Here is a 24,240-nt window from a genome sequence, read left to right as displayed (position 1 = left end):
CGCTTTATTCATTCTCTATGGAGTGCTAAAGTGCTGTCTTCAACTTTCTGCGGCGGTCCTGTAGAAAATGAATGGAGTGGCGGTCAAACATGCGCACTGCTGCTCCATTCAAATGTAGATAAAAGTGCCCAGTTCTGATGGTTAATGGAGCTCCCAGCAGTAAGGCACTCACAGATCTAGATGTTATCACTTATTCTGTAGATATGTGATAACTTCTTCCGGTCAGAATACCCCTTTAGGAATAATGATATAGAGTTTCTCATGGTACATTTTCTTACATTCCTGCATCGAACTGTACGTGCTCGTGTCAAAGACTTTCATTGGTCCTCTGCTTAACTATATCCATGTTCCCACAAATGTCACGTTTGTTCCACATATCTTCCACAGGTGTTCCAAAATATGCAATAGCAATCTCCTTTGCTCATTGCGTTTTTTTATGCGATTTTTTTTATGCATTTTTTGGTGAGGATTTGACTGCACTTTTTTTAATGTGCTTGGGATCTTTTTTTGTTCATCTAAGGGTTAAAGTTTCTCTTTATGGAGAGTGCCAAGTTGGAATAGGGAGACTTACAGGCCCTGCAATGCTGCCCTGAAAATTTTAATATGCAATAGCCTCTTCAGAGAGGAAGAGTGCCACCTACGAGCAATCCTAAACGTCAATACTGACGTTTAAAGCATCACTCCAGCATTTATTTATTGCACAGCTGGAGTGGTGCTTTAAATGTAAGTCCTCTGCCCCCCTGTCTGATACTCACCTGCTGCCACCTTCATCCTTTTCCAGCATTGTTCCCGTCAGTCTCCAATGAAAAGTGTTTCATGGAGCGCGCTTGGAGGTAACTTTTCAATGTATCTCTATGAAAACCTCGTTCTGGCTCTCATAGACTTTCACTGAGCTCTTGTGACGTAACGTCTGACTTCTGGCCAGTCAGGGTCTGAGTGAAAGGTCTTGGACAAGAGATCTAAGGGTTAAAATTTAATTTGTTGAGAGAGGCAAGTTAGTGTAGGTACACTTATAGGCCATTTCTGCTTGGATTTGTACTTACAATAGGTGGCACTAACCGCGGACACAAACAGATGAGAGACCCTGTGCAAGAAAGGTATATGGGCCCTTCGCAGTATGTGACTGCTGCAAAAGCTGCATGATGCTTTTGAGGTGGAAGTGGACCCCTGTGCGGACAGAAGTCCATCCATGGGTAGTGCTAGAGTTTCTGTTTTCTTCCTCTCTGGAGAGGATATTTGCATATTCAAATTCCCAGAGGAGCATTGCATGGCTTATAAGTCTCCTTACACCAACTTTGCGCTCCTCACATGGGATAAACATTAACTCTTACACCTCCTGTTTAACTCATTACATTTTCCACGCAAACAAAATGCAGCATTTACATGGTAACTTGGCCTAATAACTAATGACATTATCTGACAACTAACAAAGACTCATTACAATGGCAGAAATATAGACTTTGCAACCGATGCAGCTGTACAGCGGCCAACTACATTGTTAGAAGTCAAAGATTGTGACACCTGGGTCCCCACCAGGGTACAAGGTAGACTACGGCACTGGGAAGTTAATAGTTCTGTTTCAATAGGAATGGGGCCCAGTGTGACATTGTCACGGGTGTGTCGCCACGAAGATCGTCACGATTACACAGCCTGACTTCTCGCAGCTGACTTTTTGGTGCTTTGTGTTTTTCGGCAGTGAGGGAGTTAATTCTCTCTCTCTCTGTGCTAGACGAGGTCCAGCCTCGCCCAGCTGCAATCAATGCTGCTGTAGTGAGACTCCTTCAAATGCCTGCTGGTCTGTTAGGGAAGTGTCGGTGAAAGCATTTCATGCAGACTAACAGAGCGGATCGTGGTATTTGGAGTTTCAGAGATAAGTGTATTCGGAGAGTTTTTTCCCTTCCTCGCTTTATCATTTATCTCCTTTCCCGTTGGTGTTCCCTCTGTTGTAGTTGTGTAGTTTTTGTATGCAAGGTGGTTTTGGTTTTTCCCTTGTACTGTCTCGTTCGTCTAAGTACTGTGTGTGGGCATATTATTACTTGTCCCCTTTTGTTGTGATCGGGGTCCTTCTCAGGACTAGATTACTTAGGTGCAGGGATCCTCAGGAGGTAGGGGTTACGCTGGCGGCCTGGACCTCTGTACCTTTAACAGTACCTCCAGGTTGAGGGATTAGTCAGGGCCCCAGCTTAGGGTCAGCTTAGGCCCCCTACCTCCAGTATACAGAGACAGCGTGACATTTTCACCGACCACTTAGTTTTTCTCCAGCTACCATGGATCCAGTAGCCGGTCTAGCTCGGCAGTTGCAGAGTTTGTCCATGGAGCTGGCGGACGTTAGGTCCAAGGTTTTGTATCCTCAGGAGCAAGCCGGACCAGAACCTAAAGTAGCTCTCCCTGACAGGTTCACTGGGGGGCGGGACAAGTTTTTTGTTTTCCGGGAGGCATGCAAGTTGTACTTTCGGCTGCGGCCTCGGTCATCGGGGAGTGAAGAACAAAGGGTGGGAATTGTCATCTCGCTCCTACAAGGGGACCCACAATCTTGGGCGTTCTCTCTTCCCCCGGGCTCCCCAGCTCTCCAGTCAGTGGATAGGTTTTTCGCTGCTCTGGGACTCGTATATGATGACCCAGATCGTATCTCCCTTGCTGAGTCTAAGTTACGTAGGATTCAGCAGGGAGATCGTCCGGCGGAGGAATTCTGTTCGGAGTTCCGTAGGTGGGCCACGAACACCCAGTGGAATGACCCGGCTCTTAGGAGCCAGTTTTGTCAAGGTTTATCCGACAAATTACAGGATGTGTTGGCACAGTATGACTCTCCCGCGTCACTGGAAGCCGCTATGGCCCTTGCTATTCGCGTCGACAGACGGCTTCGGGAGAGGTGCGGGATAACTCTACCCCCTGTGATGACTCCACCTCCTACAAGGTCCCCTCATATGGTGGTTCCCCTGGTCAGTCCAGAGGAGCCTATGCAATTAGGAGGGACATCATTTCGGGGGAGGGGACCGGTGGTGCGCCATAAGACAGGAAGGTGTTTCTTCTGCGGGAGAAAGGGACATTTTATTGGGGGGTGTCCATCCCGTCCCTTGCAGAGTGAAGAGTCGTCGGAAAACTGTTGATCCCAGGTTGTGTGGTGGACGGCAATCTGGGAGTAGGTATTTCGTCCCTAGGTTCGTCTCAGTTTCTCGTACCGGCAGAGGTGGTGGTGGGTACGAGAACTGAGAGGATATCTGTTCTTCTGGATAGTGGGGCCGGGGCTAATCTGGTTGATGCTCGGTTTGCCCGGGTTCAAGGTATGCGATTGAGTGAGTTGGCTAAACCCATCCCCATATTCTCGATCGATGCCAGGCCTCTCGGTCAGGGAAGTTTTTTGCAAGCTGTGCATGACGTAAAACTTCAAGTGGGGGCGATACATAAAGAACTGTTGTCTTGCTACGTGTTGGAGGGTCTTCCCACTCCTATAGTGTTGGGCCTTCCTTGGTTAACTAAGCATAACCCGGTTATTAATTGGCAAACCAGAGAGATAAGCCAATGGAGTAAATTCTGTAATAAAAACTGCATGAACACGGTCATCGGTGCGGTTACTCCTTGGGTCTTACCTCCATTTCTGGCGGACTTTGAGGATGTATTCTCGGAGAAAGGGTGTCAGGAACTACCTCCTTATCGCGAGTATGACTGTTCTGTAAAACTGCTCCCTGAGGCCAAGTTACCTAAAGCTAGGTTGTATAACCTTTCTGGTCCTGAGAGGCAGGCCATGAAGGATTATATTTCAGAAAGTGGCTAAGAGGCATATTAGACCTTCATCTTCACCGGTGGCTGCGGGGTTCTTCTTTGTTAAGAAGAAAGATGGAGGCCTACGCCCTTGCCTGGATTTCCGTGAACTTAATCGGATTACGGTCCGAGATCCGTATCCGCTCCCACTTATTCCCGATCTCTTTAATCAGATCGTGGGCGCCAAATGGTTCTCTAAGTTGGATCTCAGGGGGGCGTACAATCTGATTAGGATGAAGGAGGGGGATGAGTGGAAGACGGCGTTTAACACTCCGGAGGGGCATTATGAGAACCTTGTCATGCCATTCGGTCTGACTAATGCCCCGGCGGTGTTCCAACACTTTGTTAATGACATTTTTTGCCGCCTGGTGGGACAGTTTGTTGTCATATATCTGGATGATATCTTAATTTACTCGCCGGATCTGGTGTCTCATCAGGAGCACGTTAGGCAGGTGTTACAGATCTTGCGGGATAATAAACTGTATGCCAAATGGGAAAAGTGTGTGTTCGCCGTACAGGAACTCCAGTTTTTAGGCTTCCTGGTTTCAGCGTCCGGTTTTCGTATGGACCCTGGGAAAGTGCGGGCAGTTCTTGAGTGGGATCGGCCAGAGAATCTTAAGGCACTACAACGTTTCCTGGGGTTTGCTAATTATTACCGGAAGTTCATTCGTAATTTCTCGTCCATGGTTAAGCCTCTCACAGACATGACTAAAAAGGGGACGGATTTTTCTAGGTGGTCTGACAAGGCTTGTCAAGCATTCTCCTCCTTGAAAAAATGTTTTGCCTCGGCACCCATACTCATTCAACCTGATGCGTCACAGCCATTCATTGTAGAGGTAGACGCTTCCGAGGTAGGGGTGGGAGCAGTATTGTCACAAGGTTCGTCCCCTGGTAAGTGGCATCCGTGCGCCTTTTTCTCTAAAAAATTGTCGACCGCTGAGAGGAATTACGATGTCGGCAATAGGGAACTCTTGGCCATTAAGTTAGCTTTTGAGGAGTGGCGCCATTTTTTGGAGGGGGCAGTCCATCCGGTCACCGTTATCACCGATCACAAGAACCTGCTATATCTGGAGTCCGCGAAACGTCTGAATCCCAGACAAGCTAGGTGGTCATTGTTTTTTACCAGGTTTAATTTTGTCGTTACATATCGTCCTGGGTCAAAAAATGTAAAGGCGGATGCCTTATCTCGTAGTTTCCCTGGGGCCGGGAATACGGACGACCCGATTCCTATCCTTCAGGAGGGGGTGGTGGTTTCGGCAGTATGCTCTGAGCTGGAGGAGGAGGTATTGGAGGCTCAGGGGGACGCCCCTGTTGGACCTCCGGGGAGACTGTTTGTTCCAGATCAGTTGCGACAAAAGGTGATCGAGGCACACCATAACTCAGTTTTTGCAGGACACCCGGGGAGTAAAGCAACTGTGGATCTCCTCTCGCGTCGGTTTTGGTGGCCTAACTTACATAAGGAGGTGGTAACTTTTGTCGCGTCCTGTGGGGTTTGTGCGCGCTCTAAGACCTCACATACCCGTCCGTCTGGGGCCCTCTTACCTTTGAAGATCCCGGAGCGTCCTTGGACTCATCTGTCTATGGACTTTATTACGGACCTCCCTCCGTCTTCGGGTAAAACGGTCATACTCGTTGTAGTGGACAGGTTCAGCAAGATGGCACATTTTATCGCTCTTCCTGTTCTCCCTAATGCTAAAACTCTTGCGCAGGTGTTCATTGGGGAGATTGTGAGGCTTCACGGGGTACCCTCCGAGGTGGTGTCTGATCGGGGGTCTCAGTTTGTGTCCAAGTTCTGGAAGGCGTTTTGTGCACGGCGGGGGATGCATTTGTCGTTCTCATCGGTTTTTCATCCTCAGACCAATGGTCAGACGGAACGAATGAACCAGAGCTTGGAGACATATCTCCGGTGTTTTGTGTCAGAGAACCAGGAGGACTGGGCTTCTTTCTTACCTCTGGCAGAGTTTGCTCTTAACAATAGGCGGAGCGAGTCCACTGGTAAGTCCCCGTTTTTTGGGGCATATGGTTTTCACCCCCAGTTTTGTACTTTCAGTAGGGGGGGCTCTTCGGGGGTTCCTGAGGAGGAACGATTTTCCTCATCACTCGCTTCAGTATGGAGAGGGGTGCTGAAGAATCTGAATACTATGGGGAACCGATACAAACGTATGGCTGATAGGAGGAGAGTGTCTGGTCCGGACCTGAGTGTGAACGATCGGGTATGGTTGTCTACCAGGAATATAAAACTTAAGGTTCCCTCCTGGAAACTGGGTCCCAGGTTCATCGGGCCGTACAGAATCAGTTCTATAATTAATCCGGTGGCATTCCGTCTTGACCTCCCCCCTACGTTTAAAATTCACAACGTGTTCCACAGATCGTTGCTTAAGAGGTATGTGGCGCCGGTGGTACCGTCACCTTTACCTCCCCCTCCAGTGGTGGTCAATGGTAACTTGGAGTTCCAGGTATCGAGGGTCATCGATTCACGCTTTAATCGCCGGTCCCTTCAGTACCTGGTTCATTGGAAATGGTATGGTCCTGAGGAGAGGATGTGGGTTCCTGCGTCGGATATTAACGCAGACCGATTAGTTCGGGCCTTCCACACGACTCACCCGGATAAACCTGGCCCTGAGGGTCCGGAGGCCCCTCGTAGAAGGGGGGGTACTGTCACGGGTGTGTCGCCACGAAGATCGTCACGATTACACAGCCTGACTTCTCGCAGCTGACTTTTTGGTGCTTTGTGTTTTTCGGCAGTGAGGGAGTTAATTCTCTCTCTCTCTGTGCTAGACGAGGTCCAGCCTCGCCCAGCTGCAATCAATGCTGCTGTAGTGAGACTCCTTCAAATGCCTGCTGGTCTGTTAGGGAAGTGTCGGTGAAAGCATTTCATGCAGACTAACAGAGCGGATCGTCGTATTTGGAGTTTCAGAGATAAGTGTATTCGGAGAGTTTTTTCCCTTCCTCGCTTTATCATTTATCATTTATCTCCTTTCCCGTTGGTGTTCCCTCTGTTGTAGTTGTGTAGTTTTTGTATGCAAGGTGGTTTTGGTTTTTCCCTTGTACTGTCTCGTTCGTCTAAGTACTGTGTGTGGGCATATTATTACTTGTCCCCTTTTGTTGTGATCGGGGTCCTTCTCAGGACTAGATTACTTAGGTGCAGGGATCCTCAGGAGGTAGGGGTTACGCTGGCGGCCTGGACCTCTGTACCTTTAACAGTACCTCCAGGTTGAGGGATTAGTCAGGGCCCCAGCTTAGGGTCAGCTTAGGCCCCCTACCTCCAGTATACAGAGACAGCGTGACAGACATGTGCTATACTCGTGTGACGCACTTGTGCAATGTGTCTGATGTATTCACAGCAATTTTCTAATCTGTGCAGAACATGGTTTTTGTTGTATACGTGTTACTTAAGTGACAAGAAACCCTGACTAGTCGTATGTATAAATGTGATTGCTTGGCGTGGTGATCCATCAGGGCAACTTCTGTTCGAAATGTAGACCCAATTGTAATGAACTGGTCATGTAGATGGTCAGTGAAGCCCAAATAATCAACTGAGAAACCTGAAGTAAGCTGCGAACTGCCTCCTATACTCACTATATTAAATAAATGTGCGATCATATAATGTGTTGTTGTAGCGGAAACATCTCTTTGTAGCCATTCTCTGTTTGGGTTAATACAGACGAATCTGGAGCGAAGATCCCCATCTTTAATATTTATATGTCCCAGGAGAGTATATAAAAAAGTTGTTCTCATGGGACAACCACTATAATTCAGAACAGCTCTAGGGCTTATAATCTAACTAGCTATTGAACCAGTCCTACGTCCGGGTGGCAAGCATTTTTATTGGTATATGGTCTCCCATGCTGGTATATGCTGCCCCCATCCTGTCCCCACCATCCTATCCTGGTATGCATGGCACCCCTCACCCCCAATCCTGGTATGCATGGCACCCCTCACTCCCAATCCTGGTATGCATGGCACCCCTCATCCCCCAATCCTGGTATGCATGATCCCCTCATCCCCCAATCCTGGTATGCATGGTCCCCTCACCCCTAATCCTGGTATGAATGGTCCCCTCATCACCCCAATCCTGGTAAGTGTGGACCCCTCATCCCCCAATCCTGGTATGCATGGTCCCCTCATCCCCCAATCCTGGTATGCATGGTCCCCTCACCCCTAATCCTGGTATGCATGGTCCCCTCACCCACCAATCCTGGTATGTGTGGCACCCCTTATCCCCCAATCCTGGTATATGTGGCCCCCTCATCCCCCAATCCTGGTATGTGTGGCCCCCTAATCCCTCAATCCTGGTATTCATGGTCCCCTCACCCTCCAATCCTGGTATGTAAGGTACCCCTCATCCCCCAATCCTGGTATGTATGGTACCCCTCATCCCCCAATCCTGGTATGCATGATCCCCCTCATCCCCCAATCCTGGTATGCATGGTCCCCTCACCCCTAATCCTGGTATGCGTGGTCCCCTCATCCCCCCAATCCTGGTATGTGTGGACCCCTCATCCCCCAATCCTGGTATGCATGGTCCCCTCATCCCCTAATCCTGGTATGCATGGTCCCCTCATCCCCCCAATCCTGGTATGTGTGGACCCCTCATCCCCCAATCCTGGTATGCATGGTCCCCTCATCCCCCAATCCTGGTATGCATGGTCCCCTCACCCCCCAATCCTGATATGTGTGGCACCCCTTATCCCCCAATCCTGGTATATGTGGCCCCCTGATCCCCCAATCCTGGTATGCATGGTCCCCTCACCCTCCAATCCTGGTATGTATGGTACCCCTCATCCCCCAATCCTGGTATGTATGGTACCCCTCATCCCCCAATTCTGGTATGCATGGTCCCCTCATCCACCAATCCTGGTGTGCATGGTCCCCTCACCCCTAATCCTGGTATGCATGGTCCCCTCATCCCCCCAGTCCTGGTATGTGTGGCACCCCTCATCCCCCAATCCTGGTATGCATGGCCCCCTCATCCCCCAATCCTGGTATATATGGCACCCCTCATCCCTTTCACGCTGCACACATAAAAAAAAAAAATAAACACTAATACTCACCTTTCTTCCCTGTGCTCCAGCGCTGCTGTGTCCTGTTCTGCCGGAGGCCGGGGGAGGAGTGCTGCGCCGGAGCACTGCGCTGTCCGGCGCCATTTTGCTGAAGACACACTGGAAATGTGTCTTCAGTAAAATGACGCCGGATAGTGCTATGTGCATGTGCCGATTCCGACGCCTTCACTCCGCCCCCGGTCTCCGGCCAGAAGAGAGGCGCCGCGGCAACGCTCCTCCCGGTCAGGTAAGTATGTAAGTATGGCGCCGGAGATCGCAGTATGCGTCCAGTGTCTACGTATACCGCGATCTCCGGCGCCATACACTCCTCTTACCTGTAACGGCTTCAAGCGTTCTTCTGTCAAGAGCCAGACTGCAGGTCGCACTTGCGCAGTCTATAGAGGCTTCAGACAGAGGGACGTTTGGCCGATTATATTATAGATACTTTAAACACAATGCCAGGCTAAGAGTTTTTTGTAATCAAAAATTGGCAATGATGTAAACAATATAAATGTTTTATGATATATATATTTATCCAAAAAATGGATGCAGCACTCCAAAATAGTGCAAATGATAGGACTTTAAATGGCCCATGTGGTGACGTTTTGGTTCATAGTGTGAACCTTTGGAAAGCCAATAATGTCCTATAATTTGCACTATATTTTGGAGTGTTGCTTCCATTTATTGTATTTACTATTCAGGTTTGGCTAATGCCTGGGAAGCTTTGCATCCTCATTTCCTATTTTTGATATATAGCTCGTGCTGCTTTTATTTTTCTTTATATATATATATATATATATATATATATATATATATATATATATATATATATCAGAAAAGTCTTTGGACTTTTTTTTTTTGTAACATCAGAAGGAACATATCAGATGATTGCATTACCCATTGTAGTCAGACTATGACACCAGTTTTTCTGAAAAGTAATATCCTGACAGTACTTATACTTGGTTTCACAAAAGGTTGTTTGTCATCAGCTGACAAGATGAAGAATGGTAGATAGAAACAGTCATATGGCCAAAAAGTCCAAGCTCACTAATCCTATTCTAACCGACCACTGCTATGGCATAAATATTTTAGGACTCTTCAGTATCAGTATCGCACAGTGCTCACAATTCTTCCTATCAAATAACCATTTACAAAGTACTGAATAAGAGTCAATTCTAGGCCAATTTCATTATTTCACATTTCAAAACAAAAGAGAAAACCAAGCTACGGTGAAACATAAAATATGCATTATGTATGGAACAGCCAAAACCTACAAAATCCACATGCATTAAATATTATGTAAATGAGAACGAGCAGCAGGATATGAGTCAGGTCTCAGGAGAACCTTGACATCTCACTAAACACCTCCTGCTCGATATTCAACAGGAGACAACGTCCAAGATTTACCCAGTGTCTTGTCTCCTGACATCCACGTCATAAGGCTTCACCTTGATGCTAGTTCCTCTCTTGTATTTACAGTGACTCCAAAGACTAGAGCTTCAATAGATGTAAAAGTGAACTATTGTACAATTTCAACTAAAAAGATCATTCATTGGGTGAAATTTAGACAACCAAGGACAGACGGTCATCATCTGGAAAGAAGTCGGCAGTGTTCAAAATTGTCGCTAGTTCCTGAACAATCCGGCAATAATAGAAAACTGACATAAAGAGCTTTTGTCCTTTACCCGGTGTCAATGAACATATATGGCCACTTACCATTATTGTAACGGCCAATATAGACCAAAAAGTCACCACATTGTTGCAAGGAACCTTCACCAGATTACCTTTCATCAACTATGGTGACCAGAAAAATGGCCAAAAGAAAAATGCACAAAGAAAAAAGCCCACAGCCATGAATGCCCACAAGAAAATTGTCCACAAGGAAAGTTACCCACACAGAAAATTGTCCACATGGAAAATTGCCCACAAGAAAAATTGCCCACGCAGAACATTGCCTACATGGACAAAATAACACCTCCCTCCCTCGACCTGTAATATGTTATATCGCTCCGGAGTCTTTGTACAGTGAGACTCAGGCTGTACCAATATAACGTTATCACCTCCCCCCAACCTGTAATGTTATATGGCTCCAAAGTCTGTGTACAGTGTGACCCCGGCTGTACTTATATAACATTATTATGACCTCCCCCAACCTGTAATATGTTATATTGTTCTGGAACCTGTGTACAGTATGACCCCGGCTGTGCCGGTATGTGTCCAATTTTCCTTGTATTAACACAGCCTTAGCTCTCTAAACTGTTTTAATAAACTGTTGTTATTTTTTGTCCATGTGGGTAATTTTCTGTGTGGGCAATTCTCCTGTGGGCATTTTTCATGGAAACACCAATTATCACTCTACTTTTCTCTAATGTATATGGCCACTTCTACACTTCAATAAAGGAAAAGTGTCAGGCCACAGCTTCCTCAGAAAAAAAATTGATAGGTTAGTCCATATAGAATAAAAAGCAGGTCAGGTAGATCTCCTATTCTCTACTTTATGAGGACGGTATATGATAGAGGTTCTCAATCTTATCATAACATATAAAAACAATAAAATCCCGGGGTCAGAGCATAGATCGGATTGTTTGGATGTTTCAAGATCTGCTACAGTAGAGTCTGGTGGTACTAAGGGTTAGACACTCATCAAACACACACTAAGGACCAAGCTTAGTAACAGGTCAACAGCATACACTCAGAAAACCCCTTTAAGGCTACGTTTCCACGATGAGTATCTGGTGAGTTTTTGATGATGAAGATTTTCTTGAGCATTTCTCCAACAATTAGGTAAATTATGTTACTTGCTTTTTGTTCTTTGAGTTTTTGAGTGAGTTTTTTTTACATGCATTTTTACGCGTTTTTGACGCTGTGGCTTTTGTCTTATTTTGGTATGTCATGTTTTACATAAAGCTGCTTTGTTTTTGATACTTCCTGGTATGTTGTTTTAACAAAACTTTATTAATACAGTAATGTGTTTTTAGTGCATTTCCACAGCAGAAACACACTAAAAACGCAAATGCATTTTTTTACCTGCATATTTTCAGCATCTAATGTAATTCTATGGGGAAAATCAGCACATAAAACTCAGCGTAACCACAGGAAAGATTCATATATTGCAGATTTCAAACATGCAACGCAGGTCAGTTTACGCAGCGTTAAAAAAAAAAAAGTGGGCATGAGATTTCTATAAATCCCATCCATTTTGCTGGAAGGGTAAGACAATGATTTTTTTCTAGCAGCCAAAATACGTATCAAAAACTCATCAAGGGAACTTAACCTATAGCCCAGGTATCAAAACTTTCATCCTTAAGTCTTACAAACAGGTAATCCTTGAGGGTGCTATGGTAGATCGGCTCACTTGGTTGAACATAGAGGTACACAAGAACACGGTCTCTTTAAATCTTCTGCTGAGTTTATTAAGAGCATTGCATAAACTACAGCAATGTTAGCAAAAACAAACACGGCCTTCCTGGCCTAACAGGAAAAACATAACCATAAGGTATGACACAGTCCTTGTTGCTACAGGTAACCGCCCGTTTCAGGAACAAACAATCCCAGGTTTGTCTTTACTTTCTATGACAAAACAGCTCAGAGCTTTCACATCCAGTCCCTCCCCACACCAAATGTTCTGAAAGGCTGTGATTTTATCCTCTGAGATCCTCCCTTTCTACAGGTGTTTAATCACCCTAGCACTACGATGGCTGATTAACCCCTTTCTATACTTTGTGAGCTGGAACACTTTTTCTAGGTTTCTATCACTGGAGCTAACAACCTTAGTGTTACACATCTTCTATCCAGTACTTTGCCAGTGACCTTGTCACAGTGCCCTCTTTACAATGAATACTTTTGTGGTCACACACACTTTGGTGCCCAAGCTGAGATGGACTTCAGCTGCAGGACTAAGTTAGTTGACATGGGACAACCTACTCCATACTTACTAAATTCAGGAGCATATATGGGCGCTATGGCTTGCTGCACTATGCCTTGGTACAGAAGTTGCCCTATAACACACACAACTCTACATTATAATGCAAGTTAATGATGTTTTGGAAGAACTACTGTGGATAGTTTCCTGTGTATTTTCACGTTTCTGTACCTGTATTACTTTCATCAGTTACCGGAGCTGCTGTGAAATCTACCTGTGACATCATGAAACTCGTTCCACGTCAATGGATGTTCTGCCCACCTGTGGATGCACACCTCCATAGCGCACACATCCTGATTAAAGAATTTAGCTAAAAGGTTTAAAGGGGTTTTCTCACCATTGTTGCAGAATGCCTGTAAAAACAAGCAACTTTGTCATTTACTTGTTATTACAGTTTTTTTTCCATTCTCAAGAACTGAGGGATTTTTTATTTTATTGTTTACTGTTCATTTTCTTAGTTATCGGCCACTGATGTAGTCTCTGAGTGGTGGCTCCTCAGCATGGAATATAAGTGCTGCTCAGCAGCTAGTCAGCCGCCTCTGCTTGCAGCATCAGGCATGGAATATAAGTGCTGCTCAGCAGCTAGCCAGCTGCCTCTGCTTGCAGCATCAGAGAGCGCACAGTTCTGGTCAGTAGCACGATGATGCCTTTGGTCAATCAATCAGGAACACACCTCTACCACCAGGCAAGATGCCTGGAAACAGGTTAGCAGTATGTTACTTAAGACAAAACATGGGACAACCCTTTTAATTAATAAAGAAGTGGAAAAGGTATAAATGTCTTCAGGGCTTCAAGAGATTGTAAAAAAATGAGCGTAAAATGTTTCTCAATTTTAATTTTTGAAACAGAAAGAGAAAAATAAGCCCTTCCTCTATATTTCCAATTGCATTTGAATCCAATTCTGTATTCTGCTTATATGAGACCAAGCTAATAGAGCATGAGGCTGCGTGCCCACGTTGCGGATTACAAGCGTTTTTGATGCGGATTTTCCGCAGCGTAAACGCTTGTAAAACGCTTGTTAATCCGCACCCCATGGTCCCCAATGAGAATCCGCAAGTTCTATGCCCATGCTCCGGATTTTTCCGCAGCGTTTATGCTGCGTTCAAAAATCCGCAGCATGTTCATTAATTTTGCGTTTCCGCATGCGGAATTGCCTTATTCAATGCATGAAAAACCGCAAGGCAATTCCGCATGTCGAAAACGCGTGAAAAACGCGCGATAAACGCGTGCGGAATTCCGCATGCGTTTTTCCGGGAGAGGACATGCGGAAATGAAGCAGAAATTTTCTGCTTCATTTACGCAACGTGGGCACATAGCCTTATACAGAGAAAATAGAGAATCAACTTAAGAAGAGTGTCTTCCAGTGGCGTAACAATCACGGTCGCACACGGATTTGGCAGCGATGGGGGCCAACCTGATCTCTGGGCAGACTCTCTTTTTAACTGTATCTGTGTTTTCAAAAAGAAGATATAGCTAGAATCTGTGGTGGAGCAGAGAGCCATTGGCTCTCTGCTCCGCCATTTACTCTAGTAAGTCACAGGCTGCTTTAAGTCTGCAGCCGAGCAAAGACTGGAAGTGAGTGGAAAATGTCTGGTGGCAAGATGACCTTCACTTCATCACGCTACTTGCTCCCGGCCTTAGGGCCCCGTCACACTAAGCGATGCAGCAGCAATCCCGACAACGATACGACCTGTCAGGAATCGTTGCTGCATCGCTAATACATCGCTGGTGAGCTGTCAAACAGGCAGGCTCACCAGCGATCAGGGGAGCAGCGATATCGTGGAAAGAATCGTTCCACGATGTCCTGCTCCCGTTACCAGCCTGCTGCAAGCAGGAGCAGGCTGGTAACTATGGTAAACATCGGGTTACTAAGTGCGCGTGTGCCCCTAGTAACCCGCTGTTTACCATGGATACCACTCTGCTACGGTGCGCGGGAGCCTCCGTGCACCGTAGCAGAGTGGTATCCATGGTAAACAGCGGGTTACTAAGTGCGCGCGTGCCCCTAGTAACCCGATGTTTACCATAGTTACCAGCCAGATCGTTGGTCCCGCTGGTCACACACAGCGATGTGTGCTGGCCAGCGGGAGGCCAACGACCAAAAAATGGTCCAGGACACTTTGCAACGATCAGCGACCTCACAGCAGGGGCCTGATCGTTGCAAAGTGTCACACACAGCGACATCGCTGGTGAGGTCGCTGGTGAGTCACCAAAACCGTGACTCAGCAGCGATATCGCTAGCGATATCGCTATGTGAGACGGGGGCTTTAGGCTGCATGGAGAAGGAAAAGGATCTTACTCAATGTGTGAGCAGGATAAGGTGAGTTTAACTTTACTTTTCATTGTAAACTGGAGTATAAAAGGCACAAAGCGGGACATTGTTATAGAGGTTGTATTACTTTTGCATGGAAACACAAAGGGAGATTTTACAAAGGGTGCATTATTGGGACATCACTATTTAATGTAGGCACAAAGGGAGGCTTAATTGTATGTGGACACAAAGAAGACAGGCAAAATTATTGTATAGGGGCTTAACTATATATACAGTCATGACTGAACGTCTTCGCATCCTTGAAATTGTTCAAGAAAATTTTATATTTCTCAAAGGAAATTATTGTAATTACATATGTTTTGTTATACACATGTTTATTTCCTTTGTGTGTATTGGAACAAGACAGCAACAAAAAATAGAGAAAAAAAGGCAAATTGGACATCATTTCACACAAACCCCCAAAATGGGCTGGACAAAATTGTTGGCACCTTTCCAAAAATCTTGGTAAACAATGTTGTTTCAAGAATGTGATGCTCATTCAAACTCAACTGTGGCGAGTAACAGGTGTGGGCAATATAAAAATCACACCTGAAACCAGATAAAAAGGGGAGCAGTTGACTTAATCTTTGCATTGTGTGTCTGTGTGTGCCACACTAAGCATGGAGAACAGAAAGAGAAGAGAACTGTCTGAGGACTTGAGAACCAAAATTGTTGAACAATATCAACAATCTCAAGGTTACAAGTCCCTCTCCAGAGATCTTGATATTCCTTTGTCCACGGTGCGCAACATACTGTATTTTTCCATCTATAAGATGCACTTTTTTTCCTCCAAAATTTTGGAGGAAAGTGGGGGGTGCATCTCATAGTCCGAAAGTGGCTGTGGATGGTGGAGGGTGTGTGGGGAAAGGCAGCGGCGGAGGAGCGGGTCACAGGAGGCAGGAGCCGCCTGCTGCAGCTAAACACTGTGCCCGCTGTTAAAAGAAAAAGGAATAATCCCTGCTCCCCACACTGATGGGCGTGTGGAGCACTGAATATTCATTCTCCTTAATAGCGTGCAGTGTCAGCAGCAGCCGCCGCCTTCTTGCAGAGGTCGGGCGATGATGTGTGCACACTATTAAAGAGCATGACTATTCACTACTCCCCACTCCCATGGGCGTGTGGAGTAGTGAATATGCATTCTCTTTAATAGCGGACACATGTGATCGCCGTGCCGCTGCAGAAGCCGCGGCTTCAACTGACATGGTACGCGCTATTAAGGAGAGTGAATAGTCATTACTCCCCACGTCCATAGTCCTGGCGTGGGGAGCAGTGACTATTCCAGCAGCTCATCTCAGCGTGTGAGGGCGCATGGCAGTGATGTCATGCGTGGCTCACACACTGCGATCAGCAGCTAGCAGCAGAACAGGATGCAGCACTGGAGCGAGGACAGGAAGGGGAGTATAATGGTTTATATTTTTGTGTGCACGGTGATGGGCATGGGGGTGCCATGCATACGAGGATGGGGGTGCAATGCCTACCAGGATCGGAGTGCCATGCATACCAGGATGGGGGTGCCATGCATACCAGGATGGGGGTGGGGGTGCCATGCATGCCAGGATGGAGATGAGGGTGCCATGCCTACCAGGATGGGGGACCATGTAAACCAGGATGGGGCTGGGGGTGCCATGCACACCAGGATGGAGATGAGGGTGCCATGCATAACAGGAAGGGGGGCCATATATACCAGGATGGGGGATATAGACACAGAATTGGGGGACATTACCTCTATAACAGTGTCAGCAGCAGACCTCCTCCCCCATAACAGTGCATAATGACCACATTTTTTGCTTTAATTTTTTTCTATTTTCCTCCTCTAAAACCTAGGTGCGTCTTATGGTCTGTTGCATCTTATCGTCTGAAAAATACGGTAATCAGGAAGTTTACAATCCATGGCACTGTAGCTAATCTCCTTGGACGTGGACAGCAGAGAAAAATTGATGAAAGGTTGCAAAGCAGGATAGTCCAGATGGTGGATAAGCAGCCCCAATCAAGTTCCAAAGAAATTCAAGCTGTCCTGGAGGATAAGGGTGCATCAGTGTCAGCGTCAACTATACGTTGACATTTGAATGAAATGAAATGCTAAGGTAGGAGACCCAGGACCCCACTGCTGACACAGAGACATAAAAAAGCTAGACTGCAATTTGCCAAAATGTACGCAAGCCAAAATCCTTCTGGAAAAGCATCTTGTGGACAGATGAGAACAAGATAGAGCTTTTTGGTAAAGCACATCATTCTACTGTTTACCGAAAACGGAATGAGGCTTACAAAGAAAAGATCACAGTACCTTGTCAAATATAGTAAGGGTTAAAAGATGTTTTGGAGCTGTTTTGCTGCCTCTGGCCCTGGGTGCCTTGACTGTGTGCAAGGCATCATGAATTCTGAAGATTACCAAAGGATTTTGGGTTGCAATGTAGTGCCCAGTGTCAGAAGGCTGGGTTTGCATCCAAGGTCATGGATTTTCCTGCAGGATAATGAGCCCAAACATAATTCAAGAAGAACCCAGAAATGGATGGAAATCTGGATCTAAATCCCATTGAACACCTGTGGAAAGATGTTAAAGTTTCTGTTGGGAGAAGGCACCCTTCAAATATGAAAGACCTGAAGCAGTTTGCAAAAGAAGAGTTGTCAAAAATTCCAGTTGAGAGGTGTAAGAAGCTTGTTGATGGCTATAGGAAGCGATTGATTGCAGTTATTTATTCCAAAGGGTGTGCAACCAAATATTAAGTTGAAGGTGCCAACAATTTTGTCTGGCCCATTTTTAGGGTTTTGTGAGAAATTATGTCCAATTTACCTTTTTTTCTCTGTTTTTTTGTGTTGTTTCAATACACACAAAGGAAGTAAGCGTGTGTATAACAGAATATACAGGTGCATCCCACTAAATTAGAATATCATCAAAAAGTTAACTTATTTCAGTTCTTCAATACAAAAAGTGAAGCTCATATATTATATAGAGTCATTACCAACAGAGTGATCTATTTCAAGTGTTTATTTCTGTTAATGATTAAGGCTTACAATTGGGAGAAATACTTCATTTTCTATAAGTGAGTAAAAAGCAATGTTTTATATATAAAAAACATAGGGCACTTAGTAAACACTAATCAAGAGAATGCCAAGAGTGTGCAAAGCAGTCATCAAAGCAAAAGGTGGCTACTTTGAAGAACCTAGAATATAAGACATATTTTCAGTTGTTTGACACTTTTTTGTTAAGTATATAATTCCACATGTGTTAATTCATAGTTTTGATGCCTTCAGTTTCAAACCAGTTTACATCGGGTTTCAAATGTATATATATATGGTGTCACAAAGTGGGAGCCTAATTATTTTAAGATGGCACAAAAGGGAGATAATTGTTACAGTGGGGACACTATTACTGTCTGGATGTATAGAGGGAGCACTATATAAAACTGTGTGGGGGTACAGGTGCACTGTTACTTGTGGGGGCCATAACACTGGTATATGGCAAAAGGGGGTGGAATTATTAACAAGTAGGTCACTATCGAGATTGTTTAGAAATGGGTAAAAATGAAGGGGGTGCTGTTACAATGATGAGCCAAAGATTTCTGTGTGTTATATTCCGCTGTAACAAGAAGAATTCGTCATGGCGTTCTGGGCCAGATGGAGAACTGGGGTAATGAATGAGAATAAGAGAGAACATCACTAGTGAGTCACTGTAGTTATCTGTAAAGTAAACACATATATGTTACACAGCGCAGGTGAGCAAATGGCATTTATCACCGTATAGTCACTGTGTGATGGCAATATTAATCTTGGTACAGTGTTTTCTTTGTTAATGATCAATATGGTGACATTAGTTGAACGCTATCTGATGGTAATATGCGGTCATGGTGTGGCAGTATTATTTAGCTTTTTATATAGTGGTATTAGTGGCAGTACACTGGGTTTTGCATAATGGTATTTGTTACTTGGAAAGTAGTATTATGTACTAAGACTGTTGTCTAAATCTATTTGTGAAATTTGGGGAGAAGTGGAATATATCTCTGTGTACACTAACAGAGTCACGAGGGTGCACGCATCTCAGCTACAAACTAATAGTTGTAGAGGGGCCTGGGTCCAAAAAGTTGACCCTGGGCCCATAGGACACCAGTTCTGCCCCTAGTGTCTTAACATAACAAAAATTGTATATTGATTTAATGAACAATATACAATACTATATTTGGCCTAGGGTGGCTTTGCAGGGGAGAATAGGACATTTGTGTTAGTCATATCCCATGACATTACAGTTGATCCCTAGTGGTCTCAAAAAGCGATAATAAAAGGCAGACAATGACTAATTACCTTTTCAAACAGTAACATCCACAACCCTTACAACTAACAGACAATATAGAGGCTTTTTATGATGGTATGAACATCATAACATGATGAACATTAAAGAGGTCCTCTAGGAATAGAAAAAAATAGATGAAAAAAATATCATTAAAATAAATTGCTAAATACTTTTAATTAGCAAATCACATTCATTTTGTCTTAGATGGTGTATGTACATTGCCTCTTCACAGAGGAAGAGGACTTGAACTCTTGTGCCACCTATTAGAAGGAGCAGTCAATATCGACCCCAATTTGCAGACACGTGATTCGGGGTATTGCACCTCCTTAGTGTAAAACATGATATCTGATTTGGTTTTATGAAAGGCCTCTGACTGAGGTCTAAGGGGTAACATCTCTTCTTGTGGAAAGTGACATGCCAGTGGTAGGAGTCTTATAAACCATGCAATGCTCCTCTGGGAAATAAATATTACTGGGGTCTAAAAGGGTAACATCTCTCCAAATCAGATCTCATGTTTTTGTCACGGGTGTGTCAGATGTGACAGACAGTCGCCCTGAAGTTGGTTCCAGAAGGTCTCTTTCTTTGGCATTACAGACAGCTTCTTAGATGTCTCACTCTAGGACCCCAGCGGCTACCTTCCTCTTGTTTATTAACACCCTGGCCTGGGTGTATAAATACTTTCAGTCTGCAATAGGGAGGCGCCGGTGATATTCACATGACCCCTTGTAAAGGCTTGGAGCAAATGCAGTTCTTACTTCCTCTTTGGTGCTAAGAGGACGTGTGTGCCATCTCTCTGAAGGAGACTCAAGCTAAGCTACTTTCTCTGTGTTTGTCTCCCCTTGCTGTCTTTAGTTGTCAGTGGTTATCGACTAGAACTTATCCCCCCCCCCTTCCCTATCTAGGGCCAAGCGCTATGGAAATACAGGGATAGGTTCCGGTGCGGCGATTGGTGAGGAACCAATATAGGGACGGTAGGGATAGACAGGGTGATAGCAGATTAGCCTAGGAGGTCTCCACTTCCCCCTTTCCCTAGTGTCTGGGTTCCCTTCCCCTCATCCCTTCGTGTCGTACTTTGTCTTTCCTACACTGTGCGTGACAACTTTGCATTGAGGAAAGACAGGGTAAGCAGCAGAGTGAGCAGTTTCTTCTTACCTTAGCACTCCTGGTATCTCGAGTATTAGATTAGAAAGATAAGGTGAATAGCAGTGTGAGCAGCTTCTTCTTACCTCAGCACCCTTGCTATCTCCAATATTAGCTAAAAAAGACAGGATGGACAGCAGTGTGAGCAGCTTCTTAACTCAGCACCCCTGGTATCTTCAGTATTAGATCAGAAAAACAGGTGGACAGCAGTGTGAGCAGCCTCTTCTTACCTCAGCACACCTGGTATCTCCAGTATTAGATCAGAAAAACAGGTGGACAGCAGTGTGAGCAGCCTCTTCTTACCTCAGCACACCTGGTATCTCCAGTATTAGATCAGATAGACAGAGTGGACAGCAGTGAGAGCAGCCTCTTCTTACATTAGAAGACCCGGCTCCTCCAGGATTAGATTAGAATATCCACTGGGAGCACATCTTCGTACACATGAAATTTCCTACTGCACATGCTCACAAACACCAAATCCTATTAACATTCTATGACAGATTTTTTTTAAGTTTAACAAGACGGCTGCCATTTTAGGTCACTATAGTGACTATTTATAAATATATTTGTACTTACATTTTTTTATTTACACATATATATATATATATATATATATATTTTTTTTTTTTTTTAATTCCAAGAGAACCCCTTTAAAAAGGGGTTGTCCACTCTTAGAAATCATCTATGTTCTAAAGGTCACAGGGTGTTGCATATTTGGGATCTCCAACAAGCATCTGTGCTTGCAGGTGTTCCTGTGCAGTGCCCCTATAGGGCAAATGAAGCATTACACAGGTTTGTTTAAAAAATCAATAGACAGTTGTAGTAATACATTAATGTACCAGGTCCTCAAAAGTGGGAGATGCGCTTTGAAGTCAGAGTCATTTGTATGCCAAGGTGGTGCAGAACATTTTGAATGACATACAAGGAATTTCCAGGTAAACAATATTTGCTCAATTTTACTAATTGAACTGTTTCTATACCCAAGTAGGTTGAATGTGCCATTGACGCCTAACCTACTAGCCATATTGGCCCAGTGATGAGCAGAGAGGAATGCAAGTTATATTGGCTAATAGCCCTTGTCCATGAGAGATGTGAAGTTGCCCAGGGATCAACTCTCTAGAACTTCAGTTTAGTAATTACTCACAAATCTGTACTAAACACTTGAGTACAGGAATGATTCAGAGCAAATGTAATAAAATATTACTAAAATAAGATCAGGCAACTGCAACTAAAGAAAATCGGAACTGACAGTTATATTTAGGGTTAAGTAAATTATGATAAAAGGTTTGGAATACATAAATGCGGGCAGGTTATAGGATTATGTTTGCCTATGAATTGTAGCTCATTGCTGCCACCTGCTGGCAGGCAAAATTTTGCAATAACTTCTGAACAGATATAGCCATTTGGGGTTAAAAGCCAAAATATTAACCATATTTCCTGAAGACCATGAACTTAGTCAGATACATATATCAAAAACAACAAAGTCACGTAGCATGTATTGATTTATTAATATTAACATGCAAACACCAATAGAAGATGACAACTCAGACCATCCAGATGGAGCTTTCTGCCACTGAAGTAGATATTTCCGACAGATCAACTTTGTAAGTGGTGAGCAAGTGACAAGGTATAAAGCAAAAGCTTCAACATTTCATGGAAGTGATTTTCTGTCTTTACGTATCTGTATAGGATAGAAAGCACACCCGTGCACAACATTTCACACAATGAATCAAGATGAAAATAAGAGTCAATAAAAAGAAACTTATCCCGATGGTCTTCATGGCAAAGACAGATTCAGGGTCATTGAAGCGACGTCTCCTGGATGGATCTCTTTCCACAGCCAACCTAAAGCCAGCTTTCATCTTGCCCTGAAGCCAGCAATAGTAGATTCCTTTGTCGTCATTCTGAACAGCCCGAAAGTTCAGATGGTTCCCATGGTCGATAAAGACTCTCATAGATTTATTAAGCCCAATTAGATACTGTGAACGGTAAAGCCTATCTTCATCTTTGTCCCAGGCCACCGCATGTTCTGGTTTGGCCCCTGGGCAAGCAAGGCTGAGCCTGCTGCCTATTTGGTGAGTATGTATCTGTGTGGGTACCTTGGGAACAAAAGGGATAAAATCTTTAAAATTCATTATACTATGCATTAAAGAGGTAAGTGTACCCAAAACTCCCTTCTTTCTCTTGTGGCATGGAGTCATGCAGCTCCGGATTATGATCTCAGGTCTTCTAGTGGAGGTATATGTTTTGAGTTTGGATGGAACAGCTTCTGAGCCACAAGAAGTCACATTTCTCAAAGTCGTACGAAATCTGGCATTTAGGTAGTTAGTTTTGATATAGCACAAGCCTACTCTCCTCTGTTCCCCTCTCACGTCACATCGATCACACACTGTCCAATCCCAAAAAGTGGTAAAGGTCACAAAGTATTTGTTTATCTGATCCGGTTGTGGGTGACCACCTTGGTCTGTAAAGGCTATATAAGCATTACTGGATTCCTGAATATCAATATTGTATCCATAAAAGAAGTGTTCATCTCGTGAGCCACATATATAATTTCCGGAATCTTCTAACTGTGCTTTAAATACAATTAGGCTGAACATCCGGATCGTAAACCTGAAGACAATTTCGGAACGGTCTTGAATGCTTTCAGCGTCAAATTGGACTGTGCCATTGAAATCTGTGAGCACCCAGGTCTTCTTGCTGCCGGTTCTCTTCTGATAGTACCACACCACAGACTTTGTTGCCTCGGGCTTACAATGGCAAGGAAGCTCAAAGGTCATGTCTTTAAGGTAGGCAGCTGTGTCAAATATTAAGAATGCCGGGCACAGAGCAGATCTGTAGATGTCGTCTCTTTCGACAATCTCAAAAGTACTCACTGGAATTAGATAGAGCAGGAACGTAGCAGAAACATAATGTCGGAGAGGACAATAGGAAATCATAATCCTCTGCAAGGCAAATAGTTGGCTGACCCAATCTTAAGAAAACATCAAATCAGATCTTCCACTGATTGCTATGTTGTTGGAAGTCACCTGAGAGACCCAACTGGAATGGAATCATCATTATGATCAAACACTCCTTTGTTGGCAAGTAACAAGATTCTAAGTTCTAATCTAATTCTCCTTTAAGTGGTACACTACTTTGGACAATTTTCTTTTTTTTTTTAAGTTTTTTTTCCATCTGTATTGTTGTTTCTGTTTTTAACGCATACCATTTTAGGCTTATAATGCATACCAACAGTTCCCAGAGGATCCCACTGACTTATGATGGTGTTTGCCAGTTTTGGCCAGTTTTCGTCATTTAGACTAAATATATAGTATTGCATGAAGCACTATTTCTTCAGTGTGAAGCGACACAATCTGCAATGATGGTTCCCACTGATGTGAACAGAAGGTTAAGTCAATGAGAATCATGGATGTCCCGCTTCTAAGATACACCCTGCATCGAGGGTTCAATTCTCCTCGTCTTCTGCTAAAAATGCATTTAAGAGGTATTCCCATCTCTAAGATCCTATCCCAATATGTAGTAGGTGTAATAATAATAATATTACCAAATACCTCCAATTAGAAATGTAGTATAGTTCTTCTGATAAGCTATGTTGCTTACCTCAAGTGTGGGGCATTGCAGTAGCTTAGGCATCCAACCACTAACAGCTAATTCTAACTAACTGTCACTATATGAGTGTTCACAACCAAGGAAACCTAAACTACTGCAGTGCCCTGCACATGGGGTAAGAGGCAAAGCAAATCAGAATTACTATACTACATTTCTAATTGGAGGTATTTGC

The 24,240-nt window shown here is 44.4% G+C and overlaps 1 protein-coding gene across 1 annotated transcript; it reads right to left on the bottom strand.

Moving 5' to 3' along the window:
• Positions 1-22,129: 22,129 nt before the first annotated feature.
• On the bottom strand, positions 22,130-23,780 carry FAM187A (family with sequence similarity 187 member A). Its single transcript, XM_073681558.1, has one exon. It carries the CDS (start codon positions 23,393-23,395, stop codon positions 22,130-22,132), a length of 1,266 nt encoding a protein of 421 aa, XP_073537659.1. The 5' UTR covers positions 23,396-23,780.
• Between the last annotated feature and the right edge of the window lie 460 nt (positions 23,781-24,240).

Source organism: Phyllobates terribilis, unplaced genomic scaffold (assembly GCF_046119375.1).
Source record: "Phyllobates terribilis strain yellow unplaced genomic scaffold, ASM4611937v1 Scaffold_5__5_contigs__length_657084704, whole genome shotgun sequence".
Taxonomy (NCBI): Eukaryota; Metazoa; Chordata; class Amphibia; order Anura; family Dendrobatidae; genus Phyllobates; species Phyllobates terribilis.
The sequence above is the reverse complement of the archived record's forward strand: the minus strand, read 5'-3'. Positions and strand labels throughout refer to the sequence as shown.